Consider the following 21774-nt stretch of genomic DNA (forward strand, 5'->3'; position numbering starts at 1 on the left):
GGCAACTTTATAAATCTTGATAAATTGGACTTTACCCACCCATTATCATTTTCTATAAATTACAATCAGAAAACTCAAATGCAAGCCAACCAATTACACTTTCATAATTATTATCAATAATTCTTTAAAGCCTGACCTCACAAAATATGAAAAATATCATCCAATAATAGCAACAAAAAAACACCAAAATGTAACAAAAAAAACAAAACAAAAAGAAAACAAATTTGCCCACAATTTGATAATTCCCTCCCATTTTCCAAATATCAAGATCCTTTTTTCTCCTCTATATTTGGGCCCCACATTTGGGATCCCTCGCCCCCCACACATTTCGCACGTGACTATCTCACCTTTTCCGAGGATCTTTCTCTACGTGTAGCATCTCTACCCTACACGTGTCCTTTTGATCATAAAAAGAGTTAAAACTACGTCGTTTATATTTCCTATGATTTTATTTTTAAAAAAAAGGAAAAAGAAAAGAATAGAAAAGAAAAGAAAAATACGGAGAAAATCATTGGTCACACTTTTTTCCAGTCACACTTTCTCTCTCCAAAATCAAGTGAATTCCTTACTTGTTGTAAGAGAAAGTTTGCTCAATTCTTAACTTCAATCAAAATCCAATTTTTAATATAATTAGTAATTTTTTCTGGGTAATTATATATAATAAAAAACACCCTTTTTATTTTTGTTCATTTAAATTAAGAATTGATTGAAAATTTTATATGATTTTTTCTGGGAAAAATTGAGTGGAATTTAGAATGAGTAATTTGATTGGAAAGAATGTAACTTTGTTGTTGGAGCAGCATCAAAGCAAGGTTAATTCTGGGAATTTTTCTGGAATTCCAATATTCAAAGCTCAAGCAACATCAAAGTTAAGGAATTCTAATACTATATTTAGCAAGCAATTTTATGGGAAGAGCTTAAGATCTTTTACGAATACCCAGAAATTAATGGAAACTCGGCGTTTTTCTTTTGTTGCGCGCGCTGTTCTTGCTGCTGATCCTGCTTCTCAGGTATAAATATATAATTCTGATTCTTTTTAATAATACTATTTTGATTAATAATAATAATAAGCATTTGATTTTAAAGTGGTCTAACTTTAACGATAAATATGTCACATTTGATTAGACGGGTGTATTTTAATGGAATTGGTTAATGACTTAATGTACCATATTATCATTTTTATTTTAAATTTTTTGATTTTTATATTTTGGACCTACCTTGTAGATTTTTATTGGAATTCTGGGTAAAGTGGTAATATTGTTATTTGTTAATGGTGATTTGAGAAAGTTTGAATTTCCACTTACTAAATTTAGAAAGTGGCTTACTTGTATTATTTTAGGAGGAGCTATTATAGAAATGTTGTATTTATTTATGCTTTCTAAATGATGTCATGCATTATTCTGTTAGAAGGTCCTTTTGTAGTTCTAGTATGATCATATGATATACTTCCATTATTGGTCAATATAGTACTTTTAGGTGTTGTAGAAGCAACATTTTCCACTTCACAAGGGTGATTTTGATTAACAAAAATGTGCATATTTGGAATGCATATTACTTGTTAGAAGCAACATTTTCCTTTTTATTAATGCACTTGTCACTTTATAATGTAAATGCATAATTCTCGTTGAGTTGAAATTCAAATGTAATGGTTTTTGTATTAAGAGAATAAGCCATATTTGGGTTGAGACTTTGAAGAAAAAGAGGAAGACTTTGAGCTTGTATGTGGTTTGACTCTCTTTAGTCTTTACATGTGTGCTTATGTTTATCCAATAAAGATTCACAATGTATTATGCTATTAGAGAAGGTTAAGTTCCTGTCCCATAAAGGGAGGGGTCATCGATTTGAGGATTGCACGGTTTGATTATTTTTTCTAGAGCGAAAACCCCAAAAATATTGATTTCCCTAAGTAGGAGCCATTTGACCTCAGAGAGGATGCTGCGATATCTCCGTAATAAAAGAAAAAATTGGATTGAGGAATGTTAAGAGAATTACCCAATGAAGAATTGCTAATATATAAGTCTATTATACTATGGAGTAATATTATTTGATTTATTACCAATTGATTTTAGAATGAAACCTTTGTTTCCCTGTAATATCATTTGTCATTTGCAATACTAATTTGATGTCAATGAAATTCTTAGGATGCATCATATTATTCATATACATGTATAAAGGTATTAACCTTGATGGGTATTTGGAGCAGGAGTCCATTTATCCGGGATAAAGAGTTTCAATGGATAAGTTCAGAAGTTAAATGTTGAATTGTTGTACATATTTTATACAAACTCATGTTCAATATTAGCCTATTAGGCTCGCTGGGGCAGGGTGGGGGTGATTAAACATGTACCTTTTTAGTGTATACTTTGCTTTATCTGAATTCACACATATACATAGTACTATATTTGGATGTTCGGAAAAGGTATTATATTATTTGAAATAGTAATATTTTATGATTGAACTTCCTTAATATCCCTCTACTCAAATGAAGTGTTTGGAGAATTATACAAATGTCATTTACCATAATAAAACATGTACTAGTTTCTGGACTGCCTCAAATAGAATCATAAGTCGTGAATCCATGAAGCTTCTGTGGAAAATAACAGTAGAGCAAAAGAGAGCTTGGATTAAAGAGATATGAGATATCTATAAGCCATGTCCTGTTTTTTACTGTCTAATTAAGGCAGTTTAAGCTCACCATAAGCTAAAACTTGAAGATTTAGTACTATATCAACCTCCTTGACTTCTGTGTTAGGCATTGAATTACTTTTGCATTTGATGTTGAGCTGATACGTGCTTAACTTAATGAACTTGTTCATTAGGATTGTGTACACCCACTCCTAAGACCAATTTTGAGTCCTATCAATATGTTTGTCTTTCTATTTGATGCTTCTGTTTCTTTTTGTGTCCATTATATATGGTAGAAATCTAAATGACTGGGATTTTAGTGAGTTGCTTCTAACACGGTGCTCATATCTATGTCCCTTCATTCTGATGGTCTTTGTCTATTGCAGCAAGCTGGCAGATACAATCTTGATGGAGATATTGAACTGCAGGTATATAGGTCCTGAAAATCAATTCTATAATATTCATTTTTTTATTTTCATGAGGGGAATTGTTGATAGTTGGAGACTTGGAGTTTGCTTTTGCTTATTATGCTGAAATTTCACATTGGTTAATCTGAGACATTGTTCTCTCCCATTTGAACAGGTATCAGTGAGCCCTATGTCATCTGGATGTATTTCTAAGATGGAGATAGTGGTGACAAATAGTCATGATGACAATATAGTACTTCATTGGGGTGGGATACGTGATGGAAAAGAGTAATTTCACCAGTTGCCTAAATTTCTTTTTGCTCTACTAATATTCTTATACCACAATTGAGGAGTAACTTTATATTTTCGTTCTCTTAGGAAATGGGCGCTTCCTTCACGCAGACCTGATGGTACTAAAGTGCACAAGGATCGGGCCCTTAGAACCCCATTTAAAAAGGTAAGTTTGGTGCTGTACAGCTGAATGTTGGCAGTTCATTTTCATTAGCATATCCCTTATATATGAGTTTTGCTTTGGGTTAACTTGACACGGTGCTTTCAGAGTATCTTTTGTAAGGCATAATCCTAATGCATGTTTGTGTCTGCAGTCAGGTTCTGGTTGTTCTTTGAGTATAGAGATTGATGATCCTGAAATACACGCTATTGAGTTTCTTATTTATAATGAAGCCCGAGATATATGGTGTGTTAACTTTGTTGCGACTCTCTACTTAATGGTCCCTTTTCTATATTCATCATACACCTAAAAAACTCTTCTGACTTGTATCTCTTTCCAATCTACTATCACAATTCACAATGGCAGGTATAAGAATAATGGCCAAAACTTTCAAGTGAGATTGCCTAGGAAAGCTGAGAATACTCAAAATATATCAGTACCTGAAGATCTTGTTCAGATACAAGCATATCTCAGATGGGAAAGAAAGGGTAAACAGATGTATAACCCTGAACAGGAAAAGGTAAGTTATATCTGTAATTACATGAAGCATGTAAACTTTGTATGGGATTTGGAATGAGGAAATCGAGCATGTCTCAATGTGAGGGTTGGGACTAGGTGGCTCTGATCCAATTCTCTCTAATCTTTTGTTGAACTTTTTCTGTAACATGCTTCTATTTTCTGCTTTGCTCTCCTTTTCTAATTTGACATTTTTTCAAGGATATTGAAACTTGAATAGCTTACTTCTAGGAGTTTCATGACCTATGAAAGTTGACACCATCATCACATTCACAAGTTAGTTTGCCTTGATAACTGCTTCTGCATGAAAGATAAAACAAAGCTAGGAACAATAATTACTATTTGTTTCTTTATATGGAATTAATCATATCCATGAAGTTCTTCACCAGAAGTAGCTACATTCATCATATCAAACCCTTATCTAGCTACATATATTTGTGCTTTGATATAATGAGCGCTTTATGGTGTTTCATCTTTACCAAATTAGAGCATTTAACTTCAAAGAATTTGTGATTTGTTTGTTCTTTGGCAATAACATGCATACCTATGCTAATCCCCCATGAATCTAATTAAATACCTACAATATATCTTATAGGTGGAATATGAAGCAGCCCGTGCTGAGTTATTAGAAGAAGTAGCCAGAGGTGCTTCTATACAGGACATTCAAGCAAGGTTAAAGAAAGGAAGTAATGCAAGTGAGGTTAAGGAACATACTCCTTCAAAATCTGAAAGCAAGATCCCAGATGATCTTGTTCAGATTCAGGCTTACTTAAGATGGGAGAAAGCTGGGAAACCAAATTACTCTCCAGATAAGCAAAGTGTAAACTTCGTATCTCTATAGTGTTGTGTTGATAGAGTGTGCTATGTGTTTTAAAATCTAAATTGTGTCAATGAAAGTGTTTTTTTTTTTTTCTCCCCTCCCCTCCCCCCCCCCCCCCCCTCCCCTTTTCTTTTTTTTCCCCCTCTTTGCAAGGAAACTAATTTGAATTTCGTGAACAGAAGGAATTTGAGGAAGCAAGAAAAGAGTTGCAGATGGAACTAGATAAGGGTGCTTCAGTGGATGATCTACGAAAGAAGATTGCCAAAGGAGAGATAAAAACTAAGGTTGCAAAACAGCTAGAGAAAAAAAGCTATTTTCCTGCTGAAAGGATTCAGCGTCAGAATAGGGATCTGATGCAGATTATTAATAAATATGCTGCTGAACCAGTGAATAAAGTATCCACAAAAGTGACAGAACCGAAAGCCTTATCAACAGTTGAGCTTTTTGCTGAGGCAAAGGAAGCTCAAGAAGGCAGTCTTATTAAAAAAAAGATATTTCAGCTTGCTGACAAGCAGCTTCTGGTGAGTGAATGGTTTTATCTCCAAACTTTCCAAGGAACTACTTCTGTGGGAAGTTAATGACATTGACAAACTCTTTTTCATCCTAAGGTACTTGTGACTAAGATTGATGATAAGACAAAGATATGTCTGGCGACAGATTTTAGGGAGCCTCTTACCCTTCACTGGGCTTTGTCGAGTAAAGGAAATGAGTGGCTGGTAAGTGCCAACTTGCTAATATGGTTATCAACCTGAAATTCAAACTATTTTGGTACCTCACCCATTTGTCTAATTCTGTATGCTCTATGAATACTTGCAGCAACCACCTCAGAATATCCTTCCACCAGGTTCAGAATTAGTGGAAAAAGCTGCAGAGACACAGTTTGCCAGTGTCACCTCTGATGATCCACTACTCCAGGTGTGCCCTTGAACTATCTTCGCTGTCATTCTGTGGGAGTTGAAAGTTTTTTGATACAGTCTAGAAGACTGATGTTTTCAGAACAGATAGAACACATGGAAAACTTGGACTTGACACAAGAAAATTTATTTTGCAGAGGCTTCAGTCATTGGAGATAGAAATCAAAGGTGGTGATTTTGTAGGTATGCCATTTGTCCTTGTATCTTCTGGGAACTGGATGAAGGACAACGGTTCAGATTTCTATATTGACATTGGTGTCAGACCCACACAGGTATGCTCTTTACTTATATTTTGCAATTAATGTCGAGTGCTCATGTATATATTCTTTTCTGCTTAATTTCACCTGGCACTGATAATGTACTGCCTGAATTTCATTTCTACAGAAGGATGCAGGTGATGGAAGTGGGACTGCGAAGTCGCTGCTGGAAAAGATAGCTTCACTAGAAAGTGAAGCACAAAAATCTTTTATGCATAGGTTAGTTAAATTGCTACAATCAAATCTATGTGACAGTTCAATAAAATACTTGCATTCTGTTCTGATTACACACATTAGTTTGTTGTTAGATTGGTTAATGCCTTCATCTTAACCTGCAACTGTCTCCTCTAAAGAAGCCCTTTCCATTATTCTTTCTGGTTGCTTAATTTATGTGCACATTAATTCATATTTTGGTGTGTCTGAAACTATCCATTTGAGGAAAATTGGAAAAATATTATCTGTTAAGTGAAAAGAGAAAAAACTGGATGTTGGAAAGGCTGAGTTTGATCCCAAAGTCATTTTCTTCTCTTTAACATTTGCAAAATAAGCTTCTAAAAGCAGAGAACGTTTAACATGTCATCTAAAACTTATTCCTTTCTTTCCAGATTCAACATTGCAGCAGACTTGCTTGATGAAGCCATGGATGCTGGTGAATTGGGTCTTGCTGGGATGTTAGTATGGATGAGATTTATGGCCACAAGGCAGTTGATATGGAACAAAAACTACAATGTGAAGCCACGGTAATTTTCTTGTTTTATAACCTTTGGATGAACTAGTTTTGCAGTTCTTTGAGGCTTGTCTCTTCAGATTCAGCAATCTTCCTTGTATATCTTATCTTACTTGGAAAAAATTGTTTACTTAATCCCCTATCCTATTTTTTTATTTTTTATATTAAATTTTTTTTATTAATGATTTATGTGGGCACCTTTATGGTAGGTACATATTTAATCTTTCAAAGCTCTGCCTTATTTTTTTTGCTTACTATTTGTGTCCTTTTTCTAATCATTCTGCAGTGAGATAAGTAAAGCTCAAGATAGACTTACAGATTCTCTCCAGAACATATTCAGAAGTAAGCCCCAGTACCAGGAACTTCTTCGAATGATAATGTCAACTGTTGGTCGTGGAGGTGAAGGGGATGTTGGACAGAGAATTAGAGATGAAATTTTGGTCATCCAGGTCAGTTTTTGGGCCTCTGGCATATGTATAGTTTTGTTTTGGTTCCTCTCTGCATATGTGATTGATTAAAAGCCCACTTGTTGCGTAATGTGGTATTTACAGAGAAACAATGATTGCAAGGGTGGACTGATGGAGGAATGGCATCAAAAACTGCATAATAATACAAGTCCTGATGATGTTGTCATCTGTCAGGTATTCTCAAAGGAAATGGTAGAATGTTTTTTATCCTCGTAGGGAATTGATTTCTCTTACAGATTTTCTCTTCCAGGCATTAATTGATTACATCAAAAGCGACTTTGACATAAGCGTTTACTGGAAAACACTAAATGACAATGGGATTACTAAAGAGCGCCTTCTTAGTTATGATCGTGCTATACACTCTGAACCAAATTTCAGAAGTGACCAGAAAGAAGGGCTTCTGAGGGATCTTGGACATTATATGAGAACACTGAAGGTAGACACCACACCAAATTTTCTTTTCTCCTTTGACAAGAGTCATCACACCATTTTAATCAAATTTGTTTCTGCATGCCTAGTAACCAAGGCCTGTCTGTTACTTTAGTCCTTACTGTATATTTTACCTTGGGGAGTGTATGCCTTTTCTTTCAATAAATATTAACCACTGTGCTTATGGTCCAGGCCTTCTTGCATGAATTTTGATATATATTTGGCTTTTTTTTTTTTTTTTTGAAGGAAATATATATTTGGCTTTATGTGCTTTATTTGATATTTTTTGCATGACTTCATATATTTCCTCGTATTCCAATACCTCCTTGTCTCATCAATACTATATATTTTCTTCGTTTTTTAACATTATTTCAACTTTGATATTTTGATTATGCAGGCAGTTCATTCAGGAGCAGATCTGGAGGCTGCTATTTCAAATTGCATGGGTTACAAAGCTGAGGTATAGTCAGTTATTTTCATTCTTCAACACTTCCCCGTTTTGTTTAGAAGACATGATATATTAAATCATATGTGATGACTTCAGGGTCAAGGCTTCATGGTTGGGGTGAATATTGATCCTGTTCCTGGTTTGCCTGCTGGTTTTCCGGTAAATTATTTACCATTCCCTTTTTCAGAGTTTTTCTGTTGCTTGTTCCTCTTTTGTTTTGAAGTCTGACAGATTCTCGGTACTGTTTTCAAGTAATGTTGTATATCCTTTTGTACAGAACTTGCTTCAGTTTATCTTGGAACATGTAGAAGATAAGAATGTGGAGCCACTGCTTGAGGTACATAGACCATATATCTTTAATTTATCTCTGGTTCTCTTAATCATTAGACTTTTCTCCTAACTCTGACTAAATGCTATGCAGGGATTACTAGAGGCACGACAGGAACTCCGACCACTATTGTTTAAGCCTCAAAATCGGCTGAAGGATCTTATATTTTTGGATATTTCTCTTGATTCTTCTGTAAGGACAGTCATTGAAAGAGGTTATGAGGAGCTGAATGACGCTGGACCTGAGGTATACATTGAAAGAATATTCTTTTTACCTTCTCGTGATTGATAATTTTTGGGCCAGCTTCATTTTCTGAGGTCAAATTTGAGGAATGTGGTTCCTTAAGCTATTTTGATGTTGATGAATTCCACGCTAAATCAACGTGTCTGAATCTGTGAGACTACCATGAAATAGTGCTTGCCTTGTATAACTGCTAGAGATATTGAAAGAAGTCTATTTTATATTGAAATTGGGCCTAAGGATATTCAAAAGGAAAATGTGTAGTTTTGATGACTCAGAAGAAGCCTGCATCTGGATCAAATAGTGAAATCCATATCTTTTCCAAAAATAGCTCGTGAAATGGACCATAACTTCTTAAGCATCATTTTTTAAGAATATGCTACAAAATGCATAGATATTTAGTGTGCCTTTTCTGCGAAAACTGATTAATTTATTTGCTGATTTCTTCTTTACTATTCTTACCCGTTGTATACTGATGTAACAGTCTGTAACCCTGATGTTGGATTGGAATTAAGTCGAAATTTGCATGTCCTCTTTTTTTTTTTTTTTTTTTTTTTTTTTTTCCGCTTTGTTTGTTAAATATCTGTAATTTATATATGGACTAAATAGGTTGTTTGGGAAGTATCTATTTTCTAACATGTCTTGTTGTTTGTGTGTTTATGCAGAAAATCATGTACTTCATTTCCATGGTTATTGAAAATCTTGCTCTTTCATCAGATGATAATGAGGATCTTGTCTACTGTTTAAAGGTATTTAGTGCACGAAGAGCTTCAATTGATAAAATTTGTTTATCTTTGTCGTTGTTTCTACTATGTTTTATGTAGGAAATTGTTTAGGACTTGATGCATAATTGCAAATTTATTTCTAGATTTTACAAATATATCTTCATTAAATGTACTAAATTTCTACTCACATTTTTGCGAAAACTAAATGTCTACTCACAGTATCTTCCTTTTCTAGTAAAGATTGACCAGTATTGCTCAGGGTGGCTTTGAATAATACAACTAGGATATTGTATTGATAGTTCATATCTATGTGCCTATAGAATAGCCTGACAAATGCTTGTTTCCTTGAGATTCTGTTTTAGGATTGTGGACCATTTTTTTTTCCCTTTCTATCCTTTCTTTGTTTTTGTTATTGTTTCTTCATTTTGCTAGGTATTGATGTGTGTTGATGTGGAAATCTTTTCCTCTACTTATCCTCTTAAAGTAATCTCTCTTCCATTTCCTCACTACACAAATCTTTTATTGTATCCATTTTGATTCTTATAGGGTTGGAAGTGTGCACTTGATAAAGTAAAGAGTAAGGATGAAAATTGGGCACTGTATGCAAAGTCAGTCCTTGACAGGACACGTCTGTCACTTGCAAGCAAGGCAGAGTATTATCAACAAATATTGCAGCCATCTGCAGATTATCTGGGATCACTTCTTGGAGTTGATCAATGGGCTGTATGTCAATTAATGTCCCTCTACCTAGTGTTTTAGTTGTTTAGTTTCGGAATGCACTGAGTTTACCTATCCTTTTGACCTTACTGCAGGTCAGCATATTCACAGAAGAGATGATTCGAGCTGGATCAGCTGCATCTCTGTCTTCGCTCCTTAATAGACTGGATCCAGTTCTTCGAAAGACTGCCAATCTGGGAAGGTTGATTTTAATTCTTTGACTGCAGACTGATTAGTCATGCTGTAGTTTGTATCATCAATATCATCAATTTTTCTGATTTTAAACCTGAACTTTCTCAATCAGTTGGCAGATTATCAGTCCAGTTGAAGCTGTTGGATATGTTGTGGTTGTTAACGAGTTGCTATCTGTCCAAAATAAAACCTATGCACAACCTACTATTTTAATTGCAAATCATGTGAAAGGAGAGGAGGAAATTCCTGATGGCACTGTTGCTCTACTAACACCTGATATGCCAGATGTATTATCACATGTTTCTGTCCGAGCAAGAAATTGCAAGGTTTTGAGTTTTTCCATTCCCCTTTAATATGTTTGACTTTGAACTCGTGTTTCCATCTCGTTTCTTGATGTTTGAGATTATTTCAAATTTAGGTTTGTTTTGCCACATGCTTTGATAGCAAAATTCTCTCTGACCTCCAAGCAGCTGAAGGGAAGTTATTGCGCCTCCAGCCAACATCAACTGATGTAATCTACAGGTAACATAACGTTTTCACACTTTGTCCTCCTCAGAAATGCTGCTTTTCTTGCTGTTATTTATTACTGCTCTCTTTATGTGATTTTCAACTTTTGTTTCTCAGTGAGGTGAGTGAGGGTGAGCTCAATGGGGCTAGCTCAAGTGCGGCAAGCGACAATTCTTTACCATCAATAAGCTTGGTCAAAAAGAAATTTAGTGGTAAATATGCCATAACATCAGAGGAATTTACTGGTGAATTAGTAAGTACTTCTGTTCTATATGAGCTGCTACCATAACACCCACTGCTTACTTTGTCCTTCTTCAAGTGTCATATCAGATATTAGAAAAGTTTGAAGTTTATATCATGATATTTTTCTTTCTGTTCAGGTGGGAGCTAAATCACGTAATATCTCATATCTAAAGGGAAAAGTTCCATCATGGGTTGGAATCCCTACGTCTGTGGCCCTCCCATTCGGAGCTTTTGAGGAAGTCCTTTCATATGGCCCCAATAAGGTGTTTTTCTCTTCCCTCTTGTTAATATCATACAGTGTTCCAGAATATTTGGCTAATTACTTGGATGATGTGGGAAGCAATTAGCAAAATGAGAGGCAAAATGTTGTAAACATGTGGTGGGAAAGTGCAAGCTCGCCCCTTTTCCTCACACCACCTCCTCTCTATGATAATTAATCAAACACATTGTTTAAGAATGATGACAATTTACATTTTTATAGTGGATATGCTTGATTTTTAGGAAGTAACTTTTTTATTTTCCTTCTAATTTTCCACTTCTCTCTTATCTCGTTGAATTTTTTTAGTATTTTATGTTACATTCCCATAGAGTTGAAGTGAGTACCTTTAATAGAGGCAAATTCGCTACTTCACCCATATGAAATCTAGCGATAATCTTATTACTTGTGAATAGTTCAACTGGGCAAAATTTGAAGAGATGGAAGTTGTATTATCATTCTCGTTTTTCGAAGTAAGTTTGTGTGTTTTATATTTCCCATACTGGCAGGAAGTGAATGACAAGTTGAAGATCCTAAAGAAGGAACTAGTTGATGGAGATATTGAAGCTTTAGCAAAAATTCGCAGCACAGTTTTAGGACTTGTTGAACCACCTCAGTTGGTAAGGTCCTTTATGCACCCATCCTTTATATAGTTTTTATGTTTCAGATATCTTGCCTTCTATGCTTTTCTATTACATTGCATATGAGCATTTGATTAGTGGATCAGGATAGTATATACAGGGAGAAATACATTTGAGAATGGTGTTGTGCGACAGCGGAAGCAAAGGTCGAAAACAAACAAGAAAACAATAAAGAAATTCAATGCAAACAATAAGAACAACACCAAGAATTTACGTGGTTCACTATCGATGTGATAGCTACGTCCACGGGCACCGAGATCGAATGATTTCACTATAAACTGCAAAGATTACAAAGATGATTCTTGTATTTCTCAAGAACGGCTCTCACTCTGTCTCTCTTAACCCTAATACTGATATTAGGGAGGTTTTATATTAATCCCTAAAATAAAAGATACTTGGGCAAAAAGATAATAAAATAAGATAACCTAAAACCGCAAAATCCGCGTTCCGTATTTTTCCTTCTCCGCCCGGTCAGACCGGGCAAGGTCTGCCCGATCGGGCGCGAGAAGAAAACTCCATACGAATGCTTCAACGTATCCAACCCCCACCGCCCGGTCAGACCGGGCAAGGTCTGCCCGATCGGGCGAAGGCTCGCCCGGTCGGGCGAAGGCTCGCCCGGTCGGGCGCGAGAGCAGCTTCTTCAACGAATTTGCCAGGCACCTCTTCTTCTTCCGCCCGGTCAGACCGGGCAATGTCCGCCCGATCGGGCGGACAAAGCTACGAAGTACGAGTCACCTAATATACTTATCAACAATCTCCACCTTGACGAGAACTCGTAGTCAGCAAACGACCCCATCAAGACATAGTGAAAAAACATCTCAAGCCAAACCCGATGCAGGACTCATGCATAAGCCATACATCCCGATAAGTCTTCAACCAAGACCCATCACATACTCGTCTCCAAGTATAACAACTCATAATGCTCCACCTGCATCACAAGCCCCGGGCAAGCTCCACCTTAATGCCAACACACCTACACCAGGAGCTCCCCAACTTCGCCCCTCAGGGCCTACTACATCACGTAGTAATCAATATTTAGCAAGTCTAAGCAATGTTTAAACTTGCTCAACGGAACAGGCTTAGTGAAGAAATCAGCCGGGTTGTCAGCAGTCCCAATCTTCTTCACCTTAATCCTCTTGTCAGTACGTAAGAAATGATACCTGACATCAATGTGCTTCGTCCGATCATGGTGTACTTGATCTTTAGCTAAGCAAATCGCACTTAGACTATCACAATACACTGTAGCAAAATCCTGTGCAATACCCAGTTCACCTACTAGGCCTTTGAGCCAAATAGACTCCTTAGCTGCAGAAGTTAGAGCCATATACTCAGCTTCAGTAGTTGACAACGTAACTGATGACTGCAATGTAGACTTCCAACTAACCACAGAACCACCCAAAGTGAACACATAACCAGTCACAGACCTCCTGGTATCCACATCAGCTGCATAATCAGAATCACTGTACCCAGTGACCAAGCATTCCTTACCATTCCCGTACACAAGACCAATATCAGCTGTCCCTCTCAGGTAGCGAAAAATCCTTTTCACCCCTTGCCAGTGTTCCCTCCCAGGTCGAGCCATAAACCTGCTTACAACACTAACAGCATGCGCAATATCCGGCCTAGTACAGACCATAGCATACATCAAACAACCAACCGCGTTTGCATATGGAACTCTAGACATATAAGACAACTCCTCCTCTGATTGAGGTGACATAGACAAAGACAACTTACAACTAACAGTAGTTGGCGTACTTATAGGCTTCGATTTTTCCATCCCAAAACGAGACAGAATCTTTTCAATGTAGCTTTTCTGAGTCAAGAAAAGCTTACCTCTAGCCCGATCCCTGTAGATCTCCATACCCAAAATCTTCCTACCTGCACCCAAGTCTTTCATGTCAAACTCCGAGTTAAGCATCTCCTTTAATCTAGCAATATCAGATTTATTCTTTGTGGCAACCAACATGTCATCAACATATAACAAAAGATAAATCATGGAACCATTATCCAGCTTACTATGATACACACAGCAATCATATGAATTCCTGTCAAAACCTTGTGAAACCATAAAAGAATCAAACCTTTTGTACCACTGTCGGGGGGATTGCTTAAGTCCATACAATGACTTTAGCAATCTGCAGGCATAGTGTTCCTTTCCAGGAGCTTCGAATCCTTCGGGCTGCTTCATCAGAATCTCCTCCTCCAAATCGCCATGAAGGAAGGCCGTTTTAACATCCAACTGCTCCAGCTCAAGATCAAAATGTGCTACAATTGACAATAACACACGGATAGAAGTATGTCGAACCACAGGTGAGAATATCTCAACAAAGTCAACCCCTTCTACCTGACTGAACCCCTTAGCAACTAGCCTAGCCTTAAAACGTATTTGCTCAGTTTCCGACAACCCTTCTTTCTTCTTGTAAATCCATTTACAACCCACAAGCTTCCTCCCTTCCGGTACCTTTACCAGTTCCCACACTCTGTTCTTGTAAAGGGACTGCATCTCTTCACCCATTGCGGCAAGCCATTGCGCAGACTCACTACAACTAATTGCTTGTTTATATGTGGCAGGTTCAAATGACTCTACATCATCAGCTACACTCAATGCATAACCTGTCATCGCATCAACACAGCAATTTCTTCCCTCCATCTCTTCAATCAATCTAACAGGCTTCTTGATAACTCGTTTAGGCATCTCAAGAATGGTGTCAGGTTGACTAGATGACCCCTGATTAGATTGCTCCACCTCATCCCCAGAGTTAGAATGAGTAGGAGTAATCTCAGGTTCAGGAGTACCCGGCACTGGAACATCAGCATCATCATCAATATATTGTACCCGAGGTAAATCAGCAATGGTAGACTGATGTACCTCAAGTACCCCATCTGTCTGTAATAAATTGTCTCCTTCCCTTCTCAAATCTGAAATCTCTGCATTTTTAATTGAATACATGGTGTTTTCATCGAAAGTAACATCCCTACTAAGAATGACCCGACCCTCCGAAGGTGAAAAAATTCTAAACCCCTTCACACCATCCCCGTACCCAACAAAACACCCCTTCTTGGCTCGTGGATCCAGCTTACCCTCAATAACATGATAATAAGCAACACAACCAAAAATCTTCAAATTCGAAAAATTAGGCAACTTACCACTCCAGATCTCAAACGGAATCTTGGAATCAATTCCAGAATGAGGACCCCTATTAATGACATAACAAGCTGTTAACACAGCTTCACTCCAGTACCTCCTCCCAAGCCCTGCATTAGAGAGCATGCATCGGACTCTCTCTAGCAGTGTCTGATTAACCCGTTCTGCTACACCGTTCTGCTGTGGTGTCTTCCTGACAGTATGATGCCGACCTATACCCTCATCTGCACAGAACTGATTAAACTCGTCTTTGCAAAACTCTAGCCCATTGTCCGTTCGTAGCTTCTTGATCTTCCTTCCTTGTCGATTTTCCACCAAAGCTTTCCATTGCTTGAAAACTTTGAAGGCCTCATCCTTTGACTTAAGCAACCTAAGCCATGTGTATCGGGACTTGTCATCAACAAATGACACAAAATAGTGGTAACCTCCCATACCTTCAACTCTAGATGGACCCCAGCAATCTGAATGGATGTAATCGAGCACTGCATCAGTAATGTGAGCACCCTTGCTGAACTTTGACCTGTGTTTCTTACCAAACACACAATGCTCACAAAATTCAAGGTTGGCAACCTTGACCCCGGATAGAAGACCCCTCTTGGACAATAGCTGCATCCCCTTCTCCCCCATATGACCAAGCCTCATGTGCCAAATCTTAGTCATCTCCTGGTGAGATACAGATGCGCAAACCGCAGAACTAGGCAGTGTAACACCCTCAAAAACATAGAGGGTGTTCCTCTTGATACCCTTAAGTACCAACTCAGAACCTCTGAAAATACACAACTCCCCATCTGAAAACACACCATTGTACCCCAATTCATCCAGGGTACCCAATGAAATCAGATTCTTTCCTAAAGCAGGAACATGCCGTACATTAGTCAAAGTTAACCTCCGCCCATCAACAGTCCTCAACCTCATGGAACCAATACCTGTGACCTTACATGGAGCATTGTTACCGACTATAACCATACCCCCATTGCGAGGTTCATATGTATCAAACCAATCTCGACGTGGACACATATGGAACGAACACCCCGAATCTAGAACCCAGTTATCAGATAAATCATCAGACCTAGCAGAACTGACTAATGCTAAATCTTCCTCTGAATTATAGCTCTCATTCGGTTTCTCTTCAACTACAGCAGCCTGGGACTTGTTTTTCCTCACCGGACAATTATTCCTAAAGTGACCCGGTTCTTTACAGTAATAACATGTTTTAGTAGTAGTTTTACTAGATCCATCCTTGCCGTTTCCAGCACCCGACCCAGCATTGTTCCCCTTGTTAAACCCCTTATTCTTTTTAGACTTTCCGGACTTAACAAATAACCCACTACCATTATCCCCATTATCACTCGTAGCTTTCATTCTGAGTTCCCTAGTATGAAGTGCTGCCTTCACTTCTTCTAAGGTTATAGAATCCTTACCAACAACAAAAGACTCTACAAAATTCTCAAAGCTAGACGGTAGAGATACAAGTAAAATCAACGCAGCATCCTCATCATCAATTTTAACATCTAAATTACGTAAATCAAGCAAAATAGAGTTAAGTTTTTCTAGATGTTCCCGTAAGGAAGTACCTGACTGCATCCGGAGGCTAAACAACCGCTGTTTCAGTAATAATTTGTTGGTCAACGACTTAGTCATATACAATGACTCCAGCTTCAGCCACAATCCAGCCGCCGTTTCCTGATCAGCAACCTCCGTGATGATTTGATCATCAAGACTAAGTAATATGGTAGAGTGTGCCTTCTCTTCCATAACTTCTAACTGCGAGTCAGTCGGTCCGTCTCCTGACTCCGAAGTAGTACTCTTTGGAGCCAACGGACGCCATATCTGCTGTTGTTTTAACAGAGCCTTCATCTTAATTTGCCATAGCCCGAAACTATTTTTTCCCGGTAAACTTCTCAATTCTTATTGTTGAATCTCCTGCCATTGTTATCTTCAAGAAACTCTCCAAGGATTGAACCTGAGCTCTTGATACCAATTGTTGTGCGACAGCGGAAGCAAAGGTCGAAAACAAACAAGAAAACAATAAAGAAATTCAATGCAAACAATAAGAACAACACCAAGAATTTACGTGGTTCACTATCGATGTGATAGCTACGTCCACGGGCACCGAGATCGAATGATTTCACTATAAACTGCAAAGATTACAAAGATGATTCTTGTATTTCTCAAGAACGGCTCTCACTCTGTCTCTCTTAACCCTAATACTGATATTAGGGAGGTTTTATATTAATCCCTAAAATAAAAGATACTTGGGCAAAAAGATAATAAAATAAGATAACCTAAAACCGCAAAATCCGCGTTCCGTATTTTTCCTTCTCCGCCCGGTCAGACCGGGCAAGGTCTGCCCGATCGGGCGCGAGAAGAAAACTCCATACGAATGCTTCAACGTATCCAACCCCCACCGCCCGGTCAGACCGGGCAAGGTCTGCCCGATCGGGCGAAGGCTCGCCCGGTCGGGCGAAGGCTCGCCCGGTCGGGCGCGAGAGCAGCTTCTTCAACGAATTTGCCAGGCACCTCTTCTTCTTCCGCCCGGTCAGACCGGGCAATGTCCGCCCGATCGGGCGGACAAAGCTACGAAGTACGAGTCACCTAATATACTTATCAACAAATGGGATCCTAGATTGTGGGCCAGCTAAGGGTGAAAAGGGGAATTTTCTTTGGCAAAATAAGATCCAAGTAAAATAGGGAAAAACTTCATGGAGCAGACTAAAATGCAATTATTAAATTATGCACTATGGAGCATGATGTGGATTAAATTTGCTGGTTAATATTCTTATTATACCTACGTATTCTTTGTCACACTTTCATGTTCTTTTTTTAATGTATGTTATTTTTTTTTTATTAGCGTTATATGTGTGCTCTTTTATGAATAAAGATGAGATAGGTTCTTTTATGTTGCACTAAATTTAAACACAAGCACTGGGTGAATATAATTACCTCTAAAGTTTGGTGTTATAGGTTTTTGTTGTTCATATATATATTCTATAGAGTGTATGAAAAATGAACCTTTTATATTAAAGCATAGCTCAATCTTTTTACAATGATCAGAATATTATAAAATTTCGGATTATGTAGAGAAAGTTATGGTTAATTTCCATATCATAATCATCATCAGTCATATATTGGAAAAAAAAAACTTCGTAGTGAGTACCTAATGTAAATCCGTTCTTTTCAGACTGAAACCTACAATAAATAGGGTAAAATGAGAAGACATATTGAATGCACATGTTTTTAAGCTAAATGCATCTTTTATATCTTTCTGTAAAATAATAATAAAAAAAGGATCATCAGCTTGAAAACAAAATTACATCATTCTCATTGTTTCCTTCCCTTTTTATGTATATCTATGTTACTATGTGTGCATGTGTGTGTTAGAGATATCGGAAAATATATGTGTGATATATTTTCCGTAGATATCATTTAAGAGAATAATATATTTAATTAGGATATTTATGTTAAGATATTATTTTGAGAATATATCTTTAGGGTTTATGGTTAGGCGTATATCTTTTAGGAAGATTGTTTATAAATACTCAAACTGTTCTTGTATGCATGTGTGTGCATTCAATATGTTAGAGATATCACACATATATTTTCCGATATCTCTAACAGTGTGTGTCTTAATTTGCACTCTACATTCCGGGAGAATTGATATACCACCAGATATCACTAATGTCTCAAGTATAGGTAGTAGCCTCTCTATAGAATAGAGGTGGTAGCCTCATGTTGTCTCTTGACATTTCATTCTCCTTTTTTTTTTTTTTTTCTGCGTACTTTGTATGAAAAACTCTTTCTAGTCATTTTATTAAGTTATGTATGAAATGATTGTTGAACAAAATTACGATGTAGGTTGAAGAGCTTAAAAGCAAGATGAAGAGCTCTGGAATGCCATGGCCTGGGGATGAAGGTGAGAAACGCTGGCAACAAGCATGGACAGCAATTAAAAAGGTGAGACACATTTTGTTTTCAGCTGGTGGTTCTGCCCTTTCATTAGAGGATCATCGATTCATCGTCCAATTCTATTTTGGTGCCTTTTCTACTTTGATCGAAAATTTATTGCATGAACCCAAACCTTGTTCCCATCCCTCACAACAATCAATTGCTATTCAAATTCCTTTATACTTCCCATTCTATGTTCATGTTCAATATTCTGAAGGAGGATAAATTTTGTCTTGTATGCGAAATCGAAATATGTCTTACAGGTTTGGGCTTCAAAGTGGAACGAGAGAGCATACTTCAGTACAAGAAAAGTTGGGCTGGATCATGAATATCTCTGCATGGCTGTCTTGGTTCAGGAAATTATTAGTGCTGATTATGCGTTTGTTATTCACACAACAAATCCTTCTTCTGGGGATTCATCTGAAATATATGCTGAGGTAATGCAGCTTCTACCTCTTACGTGTATCCATTAGGAATTATCAGACCTTAATTGATAAATAATCATGTTAAAATCTCTTATTTGGTGTAGGTTGTGAAAGGACTTGGAGAAACTTTGGTTGGGGCCTATCCTGGCCGTTCTTTAAGCTTCATCACCAAGAAAAGTGATCTCAACTCGCCAAAGGTTACTTCAAGTACCTTTTTTTATTATGTCCTTACAGAGTATACTCTATGAAAGAATGCTAGTTTCTCAGAGAACACTAACAGTTGCTTGAATATGTCTTTAATAAGTATACTTTCTACAGGCATGCATATAACATTATTATATAACTAGGGGATACACATTGTTTCCTTATATTAATATCCAATTTAAATGGGGGTATAAGAATAAAAACTTATCTTGCTATCCAATAAATGAAGTATGCATGCTCATCAAAAGAAAGAAATTGGACTGAACACTGACGAGTTTTAATATTGTAGGTTTTGGGATACCCAGGTAAACCTATTGGCCTCTTCATAAAACAATCTATCATTTTCCGATCTGATTCAAATGGTGAAGATCTTGAAGGTTATGCTGGTGCCGGACTCTATGACAGGTATATTGCTAATATAAACTCTGCATTCCTGAATAATCTTCCTGATCATCTTTTATGGACCTTTTAGCTTTCCCAAAACAATTGTACTGTTTCCTTCTTAAGCATAATGTACAAGTTACTCTCTTCATCACTGCAACCTTTATATTGTCTCTGATTTCAATACTTTTCTTGCTATTTTTTTTTTTTTTGATTTGTGGCCACTTTTCTAATCTAAATATTTTTCTTATTCCCTGAGATAATAGGGAGTAATGAGATTATTCAGGGACCGAGGGAGCTCGGTCTTTGAATTTAACACCGAGCACTTCTTGGTTTAATCTCCGTATACTAATAGATCCAGGAATTTAAATTGCGCAAGAGCTTTTGATATGCTCTTTAGGAAGTGTAGCAACTTGTTTAAGTTACTTCAATTGGTATGTCTGTCCATTTTTAAATTACTTTTGATGCTGACATCAGGCAAATCTTATTCCTGAACAGTGTTCCAATGGATGAAGAAGAGAAAGTTGTGCTAGACTACTCAGTCGACAAATTAATGAACGACAGCAACTTCCTTCAATCAGTGCTGTCAGGCATTGCAAAGACAGGAAGTGCAATTGAGGAGTTATACGGTTCTCCTCAAGACATCGAAGGTGTTGTCAAGGATGGGAAGATATATGTTGTACAAACCAGACCACAGATGTAATTAATCATTTCTTGCCTCTTCTCCCAGAGAATCGCCATCTAGGCATACTGTGTCTCAGCACCATGAGAAAATTAGTTTGGAATGCAGGGCAACGGAAAAGCTTGCAATTGAAGTTATAATTGAAGAAGAAACTTGTGAACAGACGACGCAGAACTCAGAAGAAACGAGGCAAGTTGAACTAACAAGTCTAAAACATTTACAACATCTGTTTTCCTTGATCAGAAAATGTGTAGGCTTTTGCTGATGGAAAACAGATCGATTGACTGTCAAGTACAATAAGGAGAAGAACAGTTAGCAGTATAAAAAAATCTATGTTAAGCGAAAAGAGTAGCAATAAGAAAAAGGCTAATAATATTCTGTAGCCTTATTATTACACAGAATTATGTATAGCAATAGAAACTTGCCAAAATGGCATATGTTCATCTTATTCATGGTCGTGTTACGAATAATAATACCAGGATTGATATTAAATAAAAGTATTCTTTAAATTTCTAGTTACTGATATAACGATGTATACACAATTACATTTGAGTTTATACAATATAGTAGTAAGAACATGTGGTTAAATTTACAATGTAAAAAGCTCAACCACTTAAAAGCCATGTAACTCCCCATAAAGCGAGATAAAGTCAAACTAGTAAAAATGTGTGGTTAAATTTAGGGCTTTAATTTCAGTTCAGTTCAGATCAGCTTTAAACAGTTCAGTTGAGTTTATTTTCTAATTTCATTCTCTCATAAATAATTCATTTTAGTTCTATTCAATTTAGTTTAGTCTCAATCAGTTCAGTAAATCAAAACAGGTTCTTAATGTATTATAAATATTAAGCAAATCAAACTATTACAAGTACTACAATGCAAAAAGGTCAACCACTTAAAACTTAAAAGCCATATAACTCCCCAGAAGATTCCATTAAAAAAACTAGTTAAAGTGTAAAACGTAAACCATTTTATGTGGAAGAATGTTTATTGCCAACAATTACAATAGGAAAGAAAGGTAATGCTATATGCAGCCCTTAGGGTTGCATATATTTTTCTCTTAATATGAATTGGGTGGGAGTTAA

At 37.0% G+C, this 21774-nt stretch overlaps 1 protein-coding gene across 1 annotated transcript; it reads left to right on the forward strand.

Moving 5' to 3' along the window:
- Positions 1 to 465: 465 nt before the first annotated feature.
- LOC110694205 (alpha-glucan water dikinase, chloroplastic-like) lies at positions 466 to 21215 on the forward strand. Its single transcript, XM_021871385.1, has 33 exons — positions 466 to 1010; positions 3012 to 3053; positions 3208 to 3320; positions 3411 to 3489; positions 3638 to 3729; positions 3850 to 4003; positions 4595 to 4819; positions 4999 to 5340; positions 5428 to 5535; positions 5636 to 5734; positions 5871 to 6005; positions 6118 to 6209; positions 6596 to 6730; positions 7004 to 7166; positions 7269 to 7358; positions 7435 to 7620; positions 8011 to 8073; positions 8158 to 8220; positions 8339 to 8398; positions 8483 to 8635; positions 9295 to 9378; positions 9901 to 10077; positions 10167 to 10273; positions 10376 to 10589; positions 10682 to 10785; positions 10888 to 11023; positions 11151 to 11276; positions 11779 to 11889; positions 18911 to 19009; positions 19264 to 19437; positions 19530 to 19622; positions 19919 to 20034; positions 20509 to 21215. The coding sequence occupies exons 1-33, from the start codon at positions 756 to 758 to the stop codon at positions 20711 to 20713; spliced, it is 4395 nt and encodes a 1464-aa protein (XP_021727077.1). The 5' UTR covers positions 466 to 755; the 3' UTR covers positions 20714 to 21215.
- The last annotated feature ends 559 nt before the right edge of the window (positions 21216 to 21774 follow it).

The sequence above is a fragment of the Chenopodium quinoa genome, unplaced genomic scaffold, assembly GCF_001683475.1.
Source record: "Chenopodium quinoa cultivar QQ74 unplaced genomic scaffold, ASM168347v1, whole genome shotgun sequence".
NCBI lineage: Eukaryota > Viridiplantae > Streptophyta > Magnoliopsida > Caryophyllales > Amaranthaceae > Chenopodium > Chenopodium quinoa.

What these genes read in the sequence shown, in the direction of transcription:
- LOC110694205 (XM_021871385.1), top strand. Translation starts at nt 756, where the DNA reads ATGAGTAATTTGATTGGAAAGAATGTAACTTTGTTGTTGGAGCAGCAT. An exon ending in TTGGAGTTGATCAATGGGCT is followed by an intron (nt 10,078 to 10,166) that starts GTATGTCAATTA and finishes ACCTTACTGCAG; the next exon opens with GTCAGCATATTCACAGAAGA. An exon ending in GGTGCCGGACTCTATGACAG is followed by an intron (nt 20,035 to 20,508) that starts GTATATTGCTAA and finishes ATTCCTGAACAG; the next exon opens with TGTTCCAATGGATGAAGAAG.